Source organism: Erythrolamprus reginae, chromosome 4, assembly GCF_031021105.1.
Source record: "Erythrolamprus reginae isolate rEryReg1 chromosome 4, rEryReg1.hap1, whole genome shotgun sequence".
NCBI lineage: Eukaryota > Metazoa > Chordata > Lepidosauria > Squamata > Dipsadidae > Erythrolamprus > Erythrolamprus reginae.
Window position 1 is genome coordinate 97230250 of NC_091953.1, and position 12115 is coordinate 97242364.

At 37.5% G+C, this 12115-nt stretch overlaps 1 protein-coding gene across 1 annotated transcript in view; it reads right to left on the reverse strand.

The window, feature by feature from the left end:
- The window catches only part of AFF3 (ALF transcription elongation factor 3), a 205366-nt gene that overhangs the window by 38333 nt on the left and 154918 nt on the right, over positions 1-12115 (reverse strand). Inside the window, exons 10-11 of the mRNA XM_070751578.1 lie at positions 6036-6204; positions 1311-2315 (exon numbers count right to left, since the gene is read on the reverse strand). Of these exons, the coding sequence (XP_070607679.1) occupies positions 1311-2315; positions 6036-6204 (1174 nt within the window). The remainder of the gene's footprint in view (positions 1-1310; positions 2316-6035; positions 6205-12115) is intronic.

Sequence of the window (12115 nt, forward strand, 5' to 3'; positions counted from 1 at the left end):
CTGTTTTTACATGCTTGCTTATATTGTGTAAATAAAAAAGGACACTTATTTTATTATTTTCCCTTCTGGTATGACTTGCCAGGGCTCCATGTAAGTAGAAATATCTTCAGTTCTCCACGTGGAGAGAAAACAAGTGAAGCTGGAATAATTATACAACAATGGGTAACAATATGTAGAGAGTTCCGAATTGGACCAAGTGAATTCCTGGTTTAAATCAGCCTGGATCAATGCAACAGTTGGATTTACCCTCTTTACTTCTGACATCTAAACACCATTATTCCCAAAAGGAACAATGGTAAAATAATGTTCTTTACCTGAAAAGATACTAGCATCTCTGTCTAGAAGCAGATGATGTTGAAAAGTACCACGCCCTCCCAAATCCACGAGATGCTTATCATTTATAGCGAGTTCTTTCAGTCCATACAAAAATATTTCCTCGTTTAATCTCAAACATCCTTTAAATGTTATAGGTGAATAATTGATTTTACTTCCTTTACTTTTCTCACTTTTAATAAATGTATTTTTATCTTGTTTTAATTTATTGGTATTTCCTTGTAGATTAATATTTTTATAGAAAGTCATTCTGAAATATGATATCATAGAACACGGTATAGAAATTTATTACATAAATAAAAATACATGTTCAAAAACCAGTAATGCTAGGCTAAATAAAAATATAATCATCTTCCCTGTGATTACAATCAAGAAATCATTTAAGTTGCTGAAACTGGTTGCATGTTATATTGTCAGCTCTTAAAAACCATTTATGAGGCAAGACCTTACGTCAAAGGAATAGAACAACAGCCATATTCTAAGCAGAAAAATATAGACTTTATCTCAAGCACCCAATCTTTTTATAAGATATTCAAGGTTTTGTAGTTGATCTTTTGGCTTTTAGAAAATGTAAAACTTAACAAATATAGAAAGCTACCAGGACCAAAAAAATTGGCACTTAAGATTATCTAGACTTAACCTGTACTGTATTTCAAACCATAGCTGGTCTGGCTCCATTCTCTTTAACTCTGGATTCAGTTGACGTAGTGGCATCTGTAAGGGTGCCAAACACTCAAGAAGGCAAGCATGGTGTCACAATCAAAGCCTTGTATATGCACTGTGCCATTTGCACATACATAACTAAAGAGGCAGGTCTTCAGTTGTGATGCTGCACTTCCATGTTGCAGATTTTGAATCCCTTCTAGCCCCCGTGAATTGAGATAATCCAATAAAACGTTTGTATCTCTGCCCCAAAATATCTCAAGTTACCCATGCATATCCAGTAGGTGCTATTATGACCAACGTATAAAACCTACCTTTCGTTTTCTTCTGGATTTAGGAACCACTTTTTCTGCTGGCAGGTCAGCAGCAATGTTATATTGCATTTGAATGGCTTCTTTAACTCCTGTGTTCATGATCAGTGGCTCCTCGGATAATTGCCGTGGGATTCTGGAGAGCAGAGTCAAATCAATTTTGACCCAAAGTGCTTTGACATCATCAGTATCTTTTAGAGGGGACAAAAGCTCATTCCTGCCAAAAGGAACCAGTGTGTAAAACTGTTCTTCCAGCTCTTTTGCTATATCGCTGCTAGTTCTGGTGTTGATGGAACCAAAGGCACCACAATTATTGGGTTTTTTGTAACCATTATTATTGCTTGAATTCTTTTGTTTCTGGTCATGTCCAGATGATGCTGAGGCTACGGTCTGCAGTTTGTGTGAAGGACACTCCTCTTGTTCGAACTGGGATTCAGTGTCCGATGAAGTTGAAGATGAAGATTCTGTCTCAATAAATTCCTTGGATTTGGGCGCTGTTTTCCCTGAGGCTCTTGTGCGTCTCTTTTCCACGGCGGTAACAGACTGTGGTACTTTTCGTTGTTCAATGCTGCTGCTGCAAGGCCTGGTCTTGGGCTGATTACAAATGTTATTATTTGCGGAATGAATTTGGTTCAAATTAAGATTGTCAGCTGAATGGTTGTTTAAGTTATCACAAACCAGGCTACACTCTGTCCTCCTTGGCTGTTTTTTAGATACTGATTTCGAGGCAGCAGAAGGAAGTGGTTTTTGCTTTCCTCCCCTATGGCCTGGGGCTACGTTAGCTGTCCTAGACCTCAGTTCCTCTTTACCAAGATTCTTAATTTCTTTTTCCTGGAGACTGGCTTGTTCAACAGGAGGTACATTTTCATTGTCTTGCCTTTTTTCTTTTAGTTTGCTATAATACTGAAAGACCTCCAATCCATTTTGATTCAAAGCAGAAGCTTTATGAGGATTAACCTTATTTAACCATTTATCCAATTGCCACTTGTTAGGAGATGGCTGTTCAGGCTAGGAAATAAAATTTAACACACATGTTACACTTTTCTTTGATGCCTTCAAATCAATGTTTACTCATGGTGACTGTACAAGTCCCTGAAGTTTTCTGGGCAGTATTTCAGAAGTGCTTTGTCATTACCTTCTTTCTAGAGCCCTTTGTCACCCAGATGACTTTATGCCTAAGGCAGGCCTAGAAGCAGCGTTGGGCTACAAGCCGGAACGCTAAATTGCACTCGCCGCTGCAGCTCGTAAGTTCTTGTGGGGCCAGCGCAATTTTGCTGCTGCACCTGTGGAGGCAGCAAAATCGTGCATGGAGCCACAGGTGAGCCCTTTTCGGCATGTGTGGAAGCAAAAAACCTTGCCGAAACACGGGCGCACCTGTGGCTCCTTGCACAATTTTTCTACCTCCACAGGTGCAGCAGCAAAATCGCGCTGGCCCCGCAAGAACTTGTGAGCCGTTGCGACAAGCGTAATTTAATGTTCCGGCTTGTAGGCCACTGCTGCCAAGAAGTCACAGTCTCCCAAGTTCTATTTTCATGCCCTAACCACTGCCCCAAACTGGATCTCAATATATTATAAAAACTTTACTGAAAAAAGTTTTAGGGAGCCCCTTATACTCTAGATTCAATATATGGCCAGCATATAAAACTTTTGTCATTTTGAAATTTTGATTACTATCAGATTAAAAAACAATTAAACTTTCCAAAAATGTAAAATATTAGGTTTTCTATATAGCTGAACTTATATATTATCTCTCTGACAATCAGTAGCTTCAGTTCTGCAAAGATTAGATACAGGTAGTCCTCAACTTACAACTACAATTGAGCCCAGAATTTATGCTGTTAAGTGAGACATTTGTTAAGTGAGTTTTGCCTAATTTTATGACTTTTCTTGCTATAGTTGTTAAGTGAATCATTTCAGTTGTTAAATTAGTATTATGGTTGTTAAGTGAATCTAGCTTTCCTGTTGACTTTGCTGGTCAGAAGGAGATCACCTGACCCACCTGGAAGCTGCAATTGCCATAAATATGAACTTGTTGTCACATATGCAAATCACATGCTGCAAAGGTTGTAAGTGTGAAAAACAGTTGTAAGTCACTTTTTTAAATGCTTTTATAACTTCATACGGTTACTAAATGAATGGTTGTAAGTTGAGGACTACCTGTGCCTCCCTCCATTTATAATTGCTTACAGTTTTCCTGTCTATGAATACATGAACATTACATGAATTGTTGCAAGCCCAAAGCAAAAATTATCTGTACTTTCGGCTACAGGAGATGAAATAGATGTACTGGGCTGATGCATAGTCCTTCTAGATTAGGGTAGTCAAACTTAAGGCTCACAGGCTGGATCTGATCCAGATCTGGGGTGCTTAGATCTGGCCTATAGGACTTTGCTGGAAACAGCAAAGGACTGGCCCATGGTGACTTTGTCAGTGAAAATGGAGCTCCGCATGCAGCCCTCCCGAGCTCTGTTTTTGGCTGCAATGGCCTCCTGTAGCCTTCGACTACATTTTTGCTGCAGAGGGCTGCAGGAGCCCTTCACATCCAAAATGGAGCCCAGGAGGGCCAGGTGTGGGCTGCAGGATGTTGAACTGGTCATACCCACCCCAGCCATGCCCACTCACTCCCCCTGAGGTCAAATACAACCCTGTGGTCCTCAATGAAATACATTTGACAGCCCTGTTCTAGATCTAGACAGACACAGTGTAACTACAGACTCTGACACTGCCGGTGGGAAGCCTGATTTCCATAGTTTTTGAAGCTTAAAAAAATAAATAGGATGAGCTGTTCTGCACCTGCAATAGGGCAACAGAATAGCAACAGATTGAAGCATTGAAATGTAGCTTGATAGAAATGCATTCTGGACACAATTGCAATGCATTTGAAAGTTTAAAACATCTAATTATGGCTTTTACAGCTGCCTTCTGATTTAAAGTTAGGTTATAGAAATAAATAACAAGTAAAGTAACAATAAAGCAGCTCAAATAAAACAGACAAAAACAGTTCAAGCTGAACCAATGATGATTATGGGCCTATTTTTATTTTGACTAAATCTGGATTCTACTCTAAGAGTTTAAAATGTTTACTGTATTTAAAATATTTTTGAAAACTTTAAATTTCATCCTCAGGAATATATCTTTGAAAAGTGTTTTCTAAACTATATGGTGGAATAAATAACATCTGCAGAGCAAAACATAGCTACACAGAAATTATTCAGATTTGTTGCTGAAATCTTCTGTAGGTAGGAGAAGAATTATCCAGTGATTTTCCAATACTAATGAGTTTGCTATACTAAGGCATTATTCAATACATATACCTCATCCTGTCTGTTGATTAAAGAAGGGAACTATAATTAGTTTTATTTGAGGCATATTGCGGTATATCCGTAAGTCTCTTTGCAATGCCTGAATCTTCTGGTGGCAGTGGCTTTATGTACCTGCTCACACCTGAGATTGTGTTGCTGATGATCATTCAGCATGCAGTTAACTTTCAGCCACCATATTAATGATGCTTACCTACTCAAAGTGCCTGACAGATTCACACTGTCAGGCACTTTGAGCCTTTACGTCTGTGTGTGTATGTGTGTATTTATGTAAATGTATGTGAATTTGTCAGGCACTTTGAGCTGCTAAGCATCATTAATGTGGCTGGTTGAAATTTAACTGCATGCTGAATGATCATCAGCAACACAATACATACATAGTACATGCATACATACATACATATCTAAATACATAGCACTTAGCAATAGCACTTATATACAGTGTTCCCTCAATGTTCGCAGGTCCGACATTCACGAAAAGTCTATACCACATTTTTTTTAAAAAAAATATTAATTTAAAAATACTTTGCGGTTTTTTTTTCTATACCACGGTTTTCCCCGCCCGATGATGTCATATGTCATCGCCAAACTTTCATCCGCCTTTAATAAAGTTTTTTAAAAATAAACTTTAATAAATAAATATGGTGAGTAATAATCTAAACTGTTGCTAAGGGAATGGGAAATTGTAATTTAGGGGTTGAACGTGTTAAGGGAAGGCTTGTGATACTGTTCATAGCCAAAAATAGTGTATTTACTTTCGCATCTCTACTTCGCGGAAATTTGACTTTTGCGGGTGGTCTTGGAACGCATCCCCCGCGAAAGTCAAGGGGACACTGTACCTGTACTGCTTTACAGTGCTTTAAAGCCTTCTCTAAGCAGTCCTTATTTTATCCACCTCAAAAGAATAGAAGGCTGAGTCAACCTTGAGCCTGGTGACATTTGAACTGCCAAACTGCAGTCAGTAGAAGTAGCCTGCAGTACTGCACTCTAGTCATGGTGCCACCATGGCACAAGCATACATGCATACATACATACATACATGCATAAATACATGCATACATACATACATGCAATATGTGTGTATATGCCTTCTCACACACATGCCTATCTTAGTTTGCGATCAATGTTAGAAATCTATAAAAGTTTTAATGAACACAAAATGTTCTCATTTATACCAAGCTTTGCACAACAGCTTTCTGCTTAAAAGCAATATTATGACAACTGGAAAGACGAATTTCAATATGCTTTTTTCTTGCATAAAATGTCATCTTGTGCTGCATCTAACAGCGTTTTCATATTATAAAACAAAGTATTTCAGCAAAATGTACCATATTAAAACTCTCTGGTCTCAGACATATTATTGGTACAAAAGTTCCACTGGTTTAGAAAATAAATTTTAACTTATTACCTCTGGGCTGGAACAATGTGATTGCTTGTTGCAGTCGCTTTCTGTGGAACTGCTTTCAGTCTCTGAATCAGATTCAGAACTGCTTTCCGACTCACTTGAACTGCTGCTTGAGCCCTTGTTAGAGACATCCAAAATTCTACAACTGGACTGCTGGTTAGCAGGGCTGCTGCTGAGCCCATATTCAGAGAGGGGAGAGAGAGAGACAACAATACACAAAATACAAATTAAATCATATTGTGGGTTTTAAAAAAATCATTTTTTACTAAAAATAACTCAACTTGAGCTTAGGAGGAAAAACTTCAAATTTCATAGGAAAGTAAGACCTCAGTATTTACAGCCCCTACTTGACAAAATCATACACTGGGACTGTAATAAACAATTATCATATTTTCTTCAGGGTACAAATATATATGTAGTTTCTAGAACCGCTAAGTTTATAGTCAGGGCTGTTCAGATGAGAATACGTTTTATAGAACATATTGGGTGGCATGCAAAGGAGATGAACTCACTTAAGAATATTTTATATCAGTATCTTAGATTTATTTAATATAATCCTTTGCACGAGTTATATTCTCATGTTTTACTACTCAATTTTAGCATATTATACTGCATTTTAACTTATTATTTATTCAAATTCCCTCTATTTTAGCCAATTTTATTGTATTTTAACCAGTCACAGGTTTATGACCACCGATGTGGTCTTTTTCTCGCTTTGATATGGTCGATTGACTAATCAAATAAAGTTGATATTGATATTGATATCATAGGAAAGTAAGTGGGAAATATAATCATATTTATTTATGGAATGTACACAAAATTTCAAAATAAAGGCAGTGAAGCTGCTCAATATTCATGAATCATGATATGCCAGTTGGAAAATTGAAGGAAAAAACTTGTAGGAATGGAAGGCTCTGCTTAAATAAAATGGTTCCCTGGATTTATGAACAGAAGCATTCCTAATGGAAAGATGAGTGAATACCCTGTAAAATATTGTTGCAAGCCTCATTTCCATTTTTATATAGCTATTGCAATTATATATTTAAAAATAAAAGGCACTTGAAAGAAAACTTACAATTATTTACTGCAACACAGAACATTGAATATTTCAACTTTATTATAACATTGTTTGCTTTGAAGATGGCTCCATTGTTTTGATTTCATAATATTGTACAAATTGTTCCATGATAGATGTTGGAAAATTATGCCATGGACAGAAGTAATACTAAAGAGAAACTAGCTGCGATACCCTTGCTTAAATTAAAACAAACTATGCAAATCCAGTAAAAGAAAAGTCTGAAAGTTGGAGCAAACTCCTGGTTTTGGTAGTAGCCTCCTGCCATGTGCTGGGTAAAATTATAAAATAATAATTAATAATTAATAATAATTTATTAGATTTGTATGCCACTCCTTTCCAAAGATTCAGAGCCCTGATACCAATTGGTATTATATCTCATTCTCAATTGGTATTATATCTCATTCTCAATTGGTATTATATCTCATTCTCCAGATCCAGTAATTGATCAAAGCCAGAATACGAAACACAAAGAACTGAAGCTTAAATAAAACACTACTCTCTATCTTTCTGCCCTGTAAAAATGCCTCCCCTTCAAAATACTAGGATACAACTTACATCTTCAGAAAAACTGACCTGGAATGTACAGTTGCTAGCAAATGGCCAGATTGTAAAACAAATAAAAGGGCTGAAATATTTGGGCACAGTCTTTCATAGTTCCACTAAATCCTCATTAAATGATGTCATTTAAAATGTGTGCAAAATAGTGGAGTATATTTGTCTTTTCCCTTAACATCATATCATAGCTGCAGTAAAGTTTTATTGGGTAAACATTGGGTAAACATGCTATGTAATTGTTTGATGTTCAGCAGGGACCTTATGGCACTTTTGCTCAACTGAAAAGGGCCCAATCCTGTGGAAAAATGAACTCCCAGCAACAATGAAGTGGTAAGTAAAGTATCAGCTTTTCCAAGAGTTGAAGTCCATAAATCTTAAAATTCACAATGCTGAGAAAGACTGATCTAGAATATTGGGGAAAGTTAGCATAAATGGAAAATTTATAATCAGATTTATAGACACAGGGAGTTGAAGAAGTGTGATGCACCATTAATCTAGGAGCAAATTTATTTATTTAGATTTATTTATTTAGATTTGTATGCCGCCCCTCTCCGCAGCCCTCAATGACTTATAAAATATTCTTTCTTAATGCACTTATCATCAGATAGGATGCTATGGTTCTAAATAGTACCTCTATCTACAAACGCCTCTACTTATGAACTTTTCTAGATAAGAACCGGGTGTTCAAGATTTTTTGCCTCTTCTCAAGAACCATTTTCTACTTACAAACCCGAGCCTCCGAAACTGTAACCGGAAAAGGTGGGGCCTTTCTAGGAATCTCCTGGGAGGAAACAGGGCCTCCACCCTCCCTGTGGTTTCCCCAATCACATGCATTATTTACTTTTACATTGATTCCTATGGGAAAAATTGCTTCTTCTTACAAACTTTTCTACTTAAGAACCTGGTCACGGAACAAATTAAGTTCGTAAGTAGAGGTACCACTGTATTTCAAATAGCTCTTGTTTATTTTTTAATGTAACGTAATGTATTATTAGGAAGGAGACTGGATTGATTAACACTGTAACTGGTCCATGAATTTGTGTTATAGCATACTGTGCTCTTCAAAACACGGGTGTCAAATTCGCTACATCACATTGTTTTTTCCATTCACGGAGCTGGGATAGGTATGGTCTGCACCTGACATACCATCAGTTTGATACCTGTTTCAAAAAGTCTGGATTCTTTTCTCCCTGCAGACAATTATGAATCAATATGAAATCAGACAATTCTGCAAAAACTATAGTATTATTATTGTTTTGGGGAGGCACTTTAACAATTGGTGTGACTGAGCACACATTGTACCTGAGATCTAGAAGCCCATCTGGATCAATAGTCAGGAATGTTTTCCTGAACATTCATGCCCCTTTCCTCTGGCCAGAAGGATAGCTATAAGACAGGGAATATGATGGTTCTTGAGGGCAGAAATATACCATATCAATGAGAACAAAGGTTGCGTCTCTGAGGAAAGTTTACCAAAACCACTGTCCATGTCCTACTATACTGTACAGGGACCCATTTTATCACTCAACAATATATAAAGTAGCCAGATAGTCTGATTTATTCCATTTATTATTATTATTATTATTATTATTATTATTATTATTATTACTACTACTACTACTACTACTACTACTATCAAACGATAGTATCAAACGAAGAAGTTACTATTTCTATGAATGTAGCTACATTTTGTTATATTGACTGCAAAGGTTAAGTGTATTAAGGAAGAACTTAGGAACTTTTCTATTTGTAAATAATCTATTTGATTATGCCCATGGATTGGCACCGACGGTCACATGACATCACCAGTGGGTCACCTGTTCAGATGAATCGGCCCAATGGGAAGAACCCACCTCTGTTTCAGGTGCTTTGGAGGCTAGTTTGACCCCCTCTTCTTTGTAGCAGCATCTTAGATATTGGAACACTGTCATATCACTCCTTCTTTTTACTAATTCCTGCAACTGTTTTTTATATGTTGTTGTTCTTCTCTGCACTCTTTCTAGAGTCTCACTCTCAACATTTTTTTTATATTGCGGATTTAATATCAAAATTGGATGTAATATTCCAGGTATGGTGTTACCAAGGCATTATAAAGTGGTACTAACATTTTATGGGGATTTGAGTCTATCCCTCTTTTAACACAATCTAGGAATACCTTGGCTTTTTTGGTGGTTGCACACTGCTGGCTCATGTTTAAGTGATTGTCCACTAGGACTCCTAGAAGCCGTCTTGCAGTCATTGCTATTGAGCCAATTACCACCTATTCTGTATTTGTAAATTTAGTTTTTCTTGCCCAAGTGTAAAACTTTACTTTTCTCTGTATTGAATTTCATTTTGTTATACAGTGGAACCCCGACATAAGAGCTGCTCTACTTAAGAGCAACTCGAGATAAGAGCTGGGAGGGGAGAGATATTTTTGTTCTACTTACAAACCCAAATTCGAGATACAAGCGCCAAGGAGCTGTCTCCTGAAGCCAAACGCTAACTTCCGCGTTCGGCTTCAGGAGACAGCTGCGAAGCGGCGCGCGTGTTTTAAAAGGTTGCAGCCGGCCTGGGGGGCTCGGGGGGGTGCTTGCAGCTTTCTTTCTTGCTCTTTTTCTTTCTCTCTTTTACCTTCCCTTCCTCTATTTCTTCTTTTCTTTCTCCTTCCCACCTTCTTCCCTCCCTCCCTCCCTTCACTCATTCCTCTCTTACTCTCCCCTTTCATAAGTTTCCTTGCTTCCTTCCTCTGTTCCTGTCCCTTCCCCCTTTCTTTCTTTCTTTCTTTCTTTCTTTCTTTCTTGCTCTTTTTCTTTCTCTCTTTTACCTTCCCTTCCTCTATTTCTTCTTTTCTTTCTCCTTCCCACCTTCTTCCCTCCCTCCCTCCCTTCACTCATTCCTCTCTTACTCTCCCCTTTCATAAGTTTCCTTGCTTCCTTCCTCTGTTCCTGTCCCTTCCCTCTTTCCTTCCTTCCTTCCCACCCTCCGTCCATTCATTCACCCATTCCTCTCTTGATCGCTTAAAGCCGGTCCCTGGTGCAAAAAGGGTTGGGGACCTCTGTCCTACAGGATTGGGTGGCAGAGAAGTTGAACATATGTAAATTTAAAAGTTTAAGAAAGTTTACAAGTTAAGTGAAAGAAACTTCATTATTCATTTATATGTACATCTACATTTCTTCATTAAAAACATGTCTTTCTGCATAATTTAGACTAACTTTGTGAGTTTTTTGAGGGCTGGAACCAATTAAAATTCTTTACATTAATTCCTATGGGGAAAAGTCGTTCGAGATAAGAGCTGCTCGACTTAAGAGCCCAGGTCCGGAACGAATTAAACTCGTATCTCGAGGTACCACTGTATAGGGTCCAGTGTTCATGTCTGTCAACTTCCTTCTGAATCTTGAGCCTATCTCTAGGCTATTCAAGAGATAAACTTGACACTTATTTAAGCAAAATCACATCTGCCACTTAGTTGATCATTCATCTAGTTGACAGCGACCTTTATATAGTTCTTCGAAATCATTATTTTGCCACCAGAAGTCGTTTGGTATAATATGAAACAACCAGTTCAATTGTTACCTCCAAGACAAGATAATTATGACCTCAAACCACAAGATGGGCAGCAGCTGTTCTATAGGGAATATTGGTCATTATTACTATATTTTGCTTTATTTTTAATAGGGTCCTCTATTATGGGCTCTAGCCTATCTAAAGATTTATCCTACCAATTTTATATCAGTGTTCCTCTTGTTACATTGGTATTGGGAAATTAAAAATATTCAGTGTACGTTGCTGAAACTTACAATAATATCTACAATCCTGTGTTTTGTAATAATGGACAAAGTGACTATTTTCTATCAAATATTTAATAATAGGATTTATCAGCTATAGTAAAGCAGATTACTATATATTCTTGGTGCTGCAACCCAACAGGACCGACACAGACTTCAGAGGATAATCAGAATTGCAGAAAAAACAATTGCTGCCAATCTGCCTTCCATTGAGGACCTGTATACTGCACGAGTCAAAAAGAGGGCGGGTAAAATATTTACTGACCCCTCGCATCCTGGACACAAATTGTTTCAACTCCTACCCTCAAAACGTCGCTACAGAGTACTGCACACCAGGACAACTAGACAGAAGAACAGTTTTTTCCCGAATGCCATCACTCTACTAAACAAATAATTCCCTCAAAACTGTCAGACTTTCTACTAAATCTGCACTTCTATTCTACTAGTTTTTCTCATCATTCCTATCACCCATTTCCTCCCATGTTGACTGTATGACTGTAACTTGTTGCGTATATCCTAAGATTTTTATTAATATTGCTTCTTCATTGCTTATTTGACCCCTATGACAATCATTAAGTGTTGTATCACATGATTCTTGACAAATGTATATTTTATTTTATGTACGTTGAGAGCATATGCACCAAGACAAATTCCTTGTGTGTCCAATCACACTTGGCCAATAA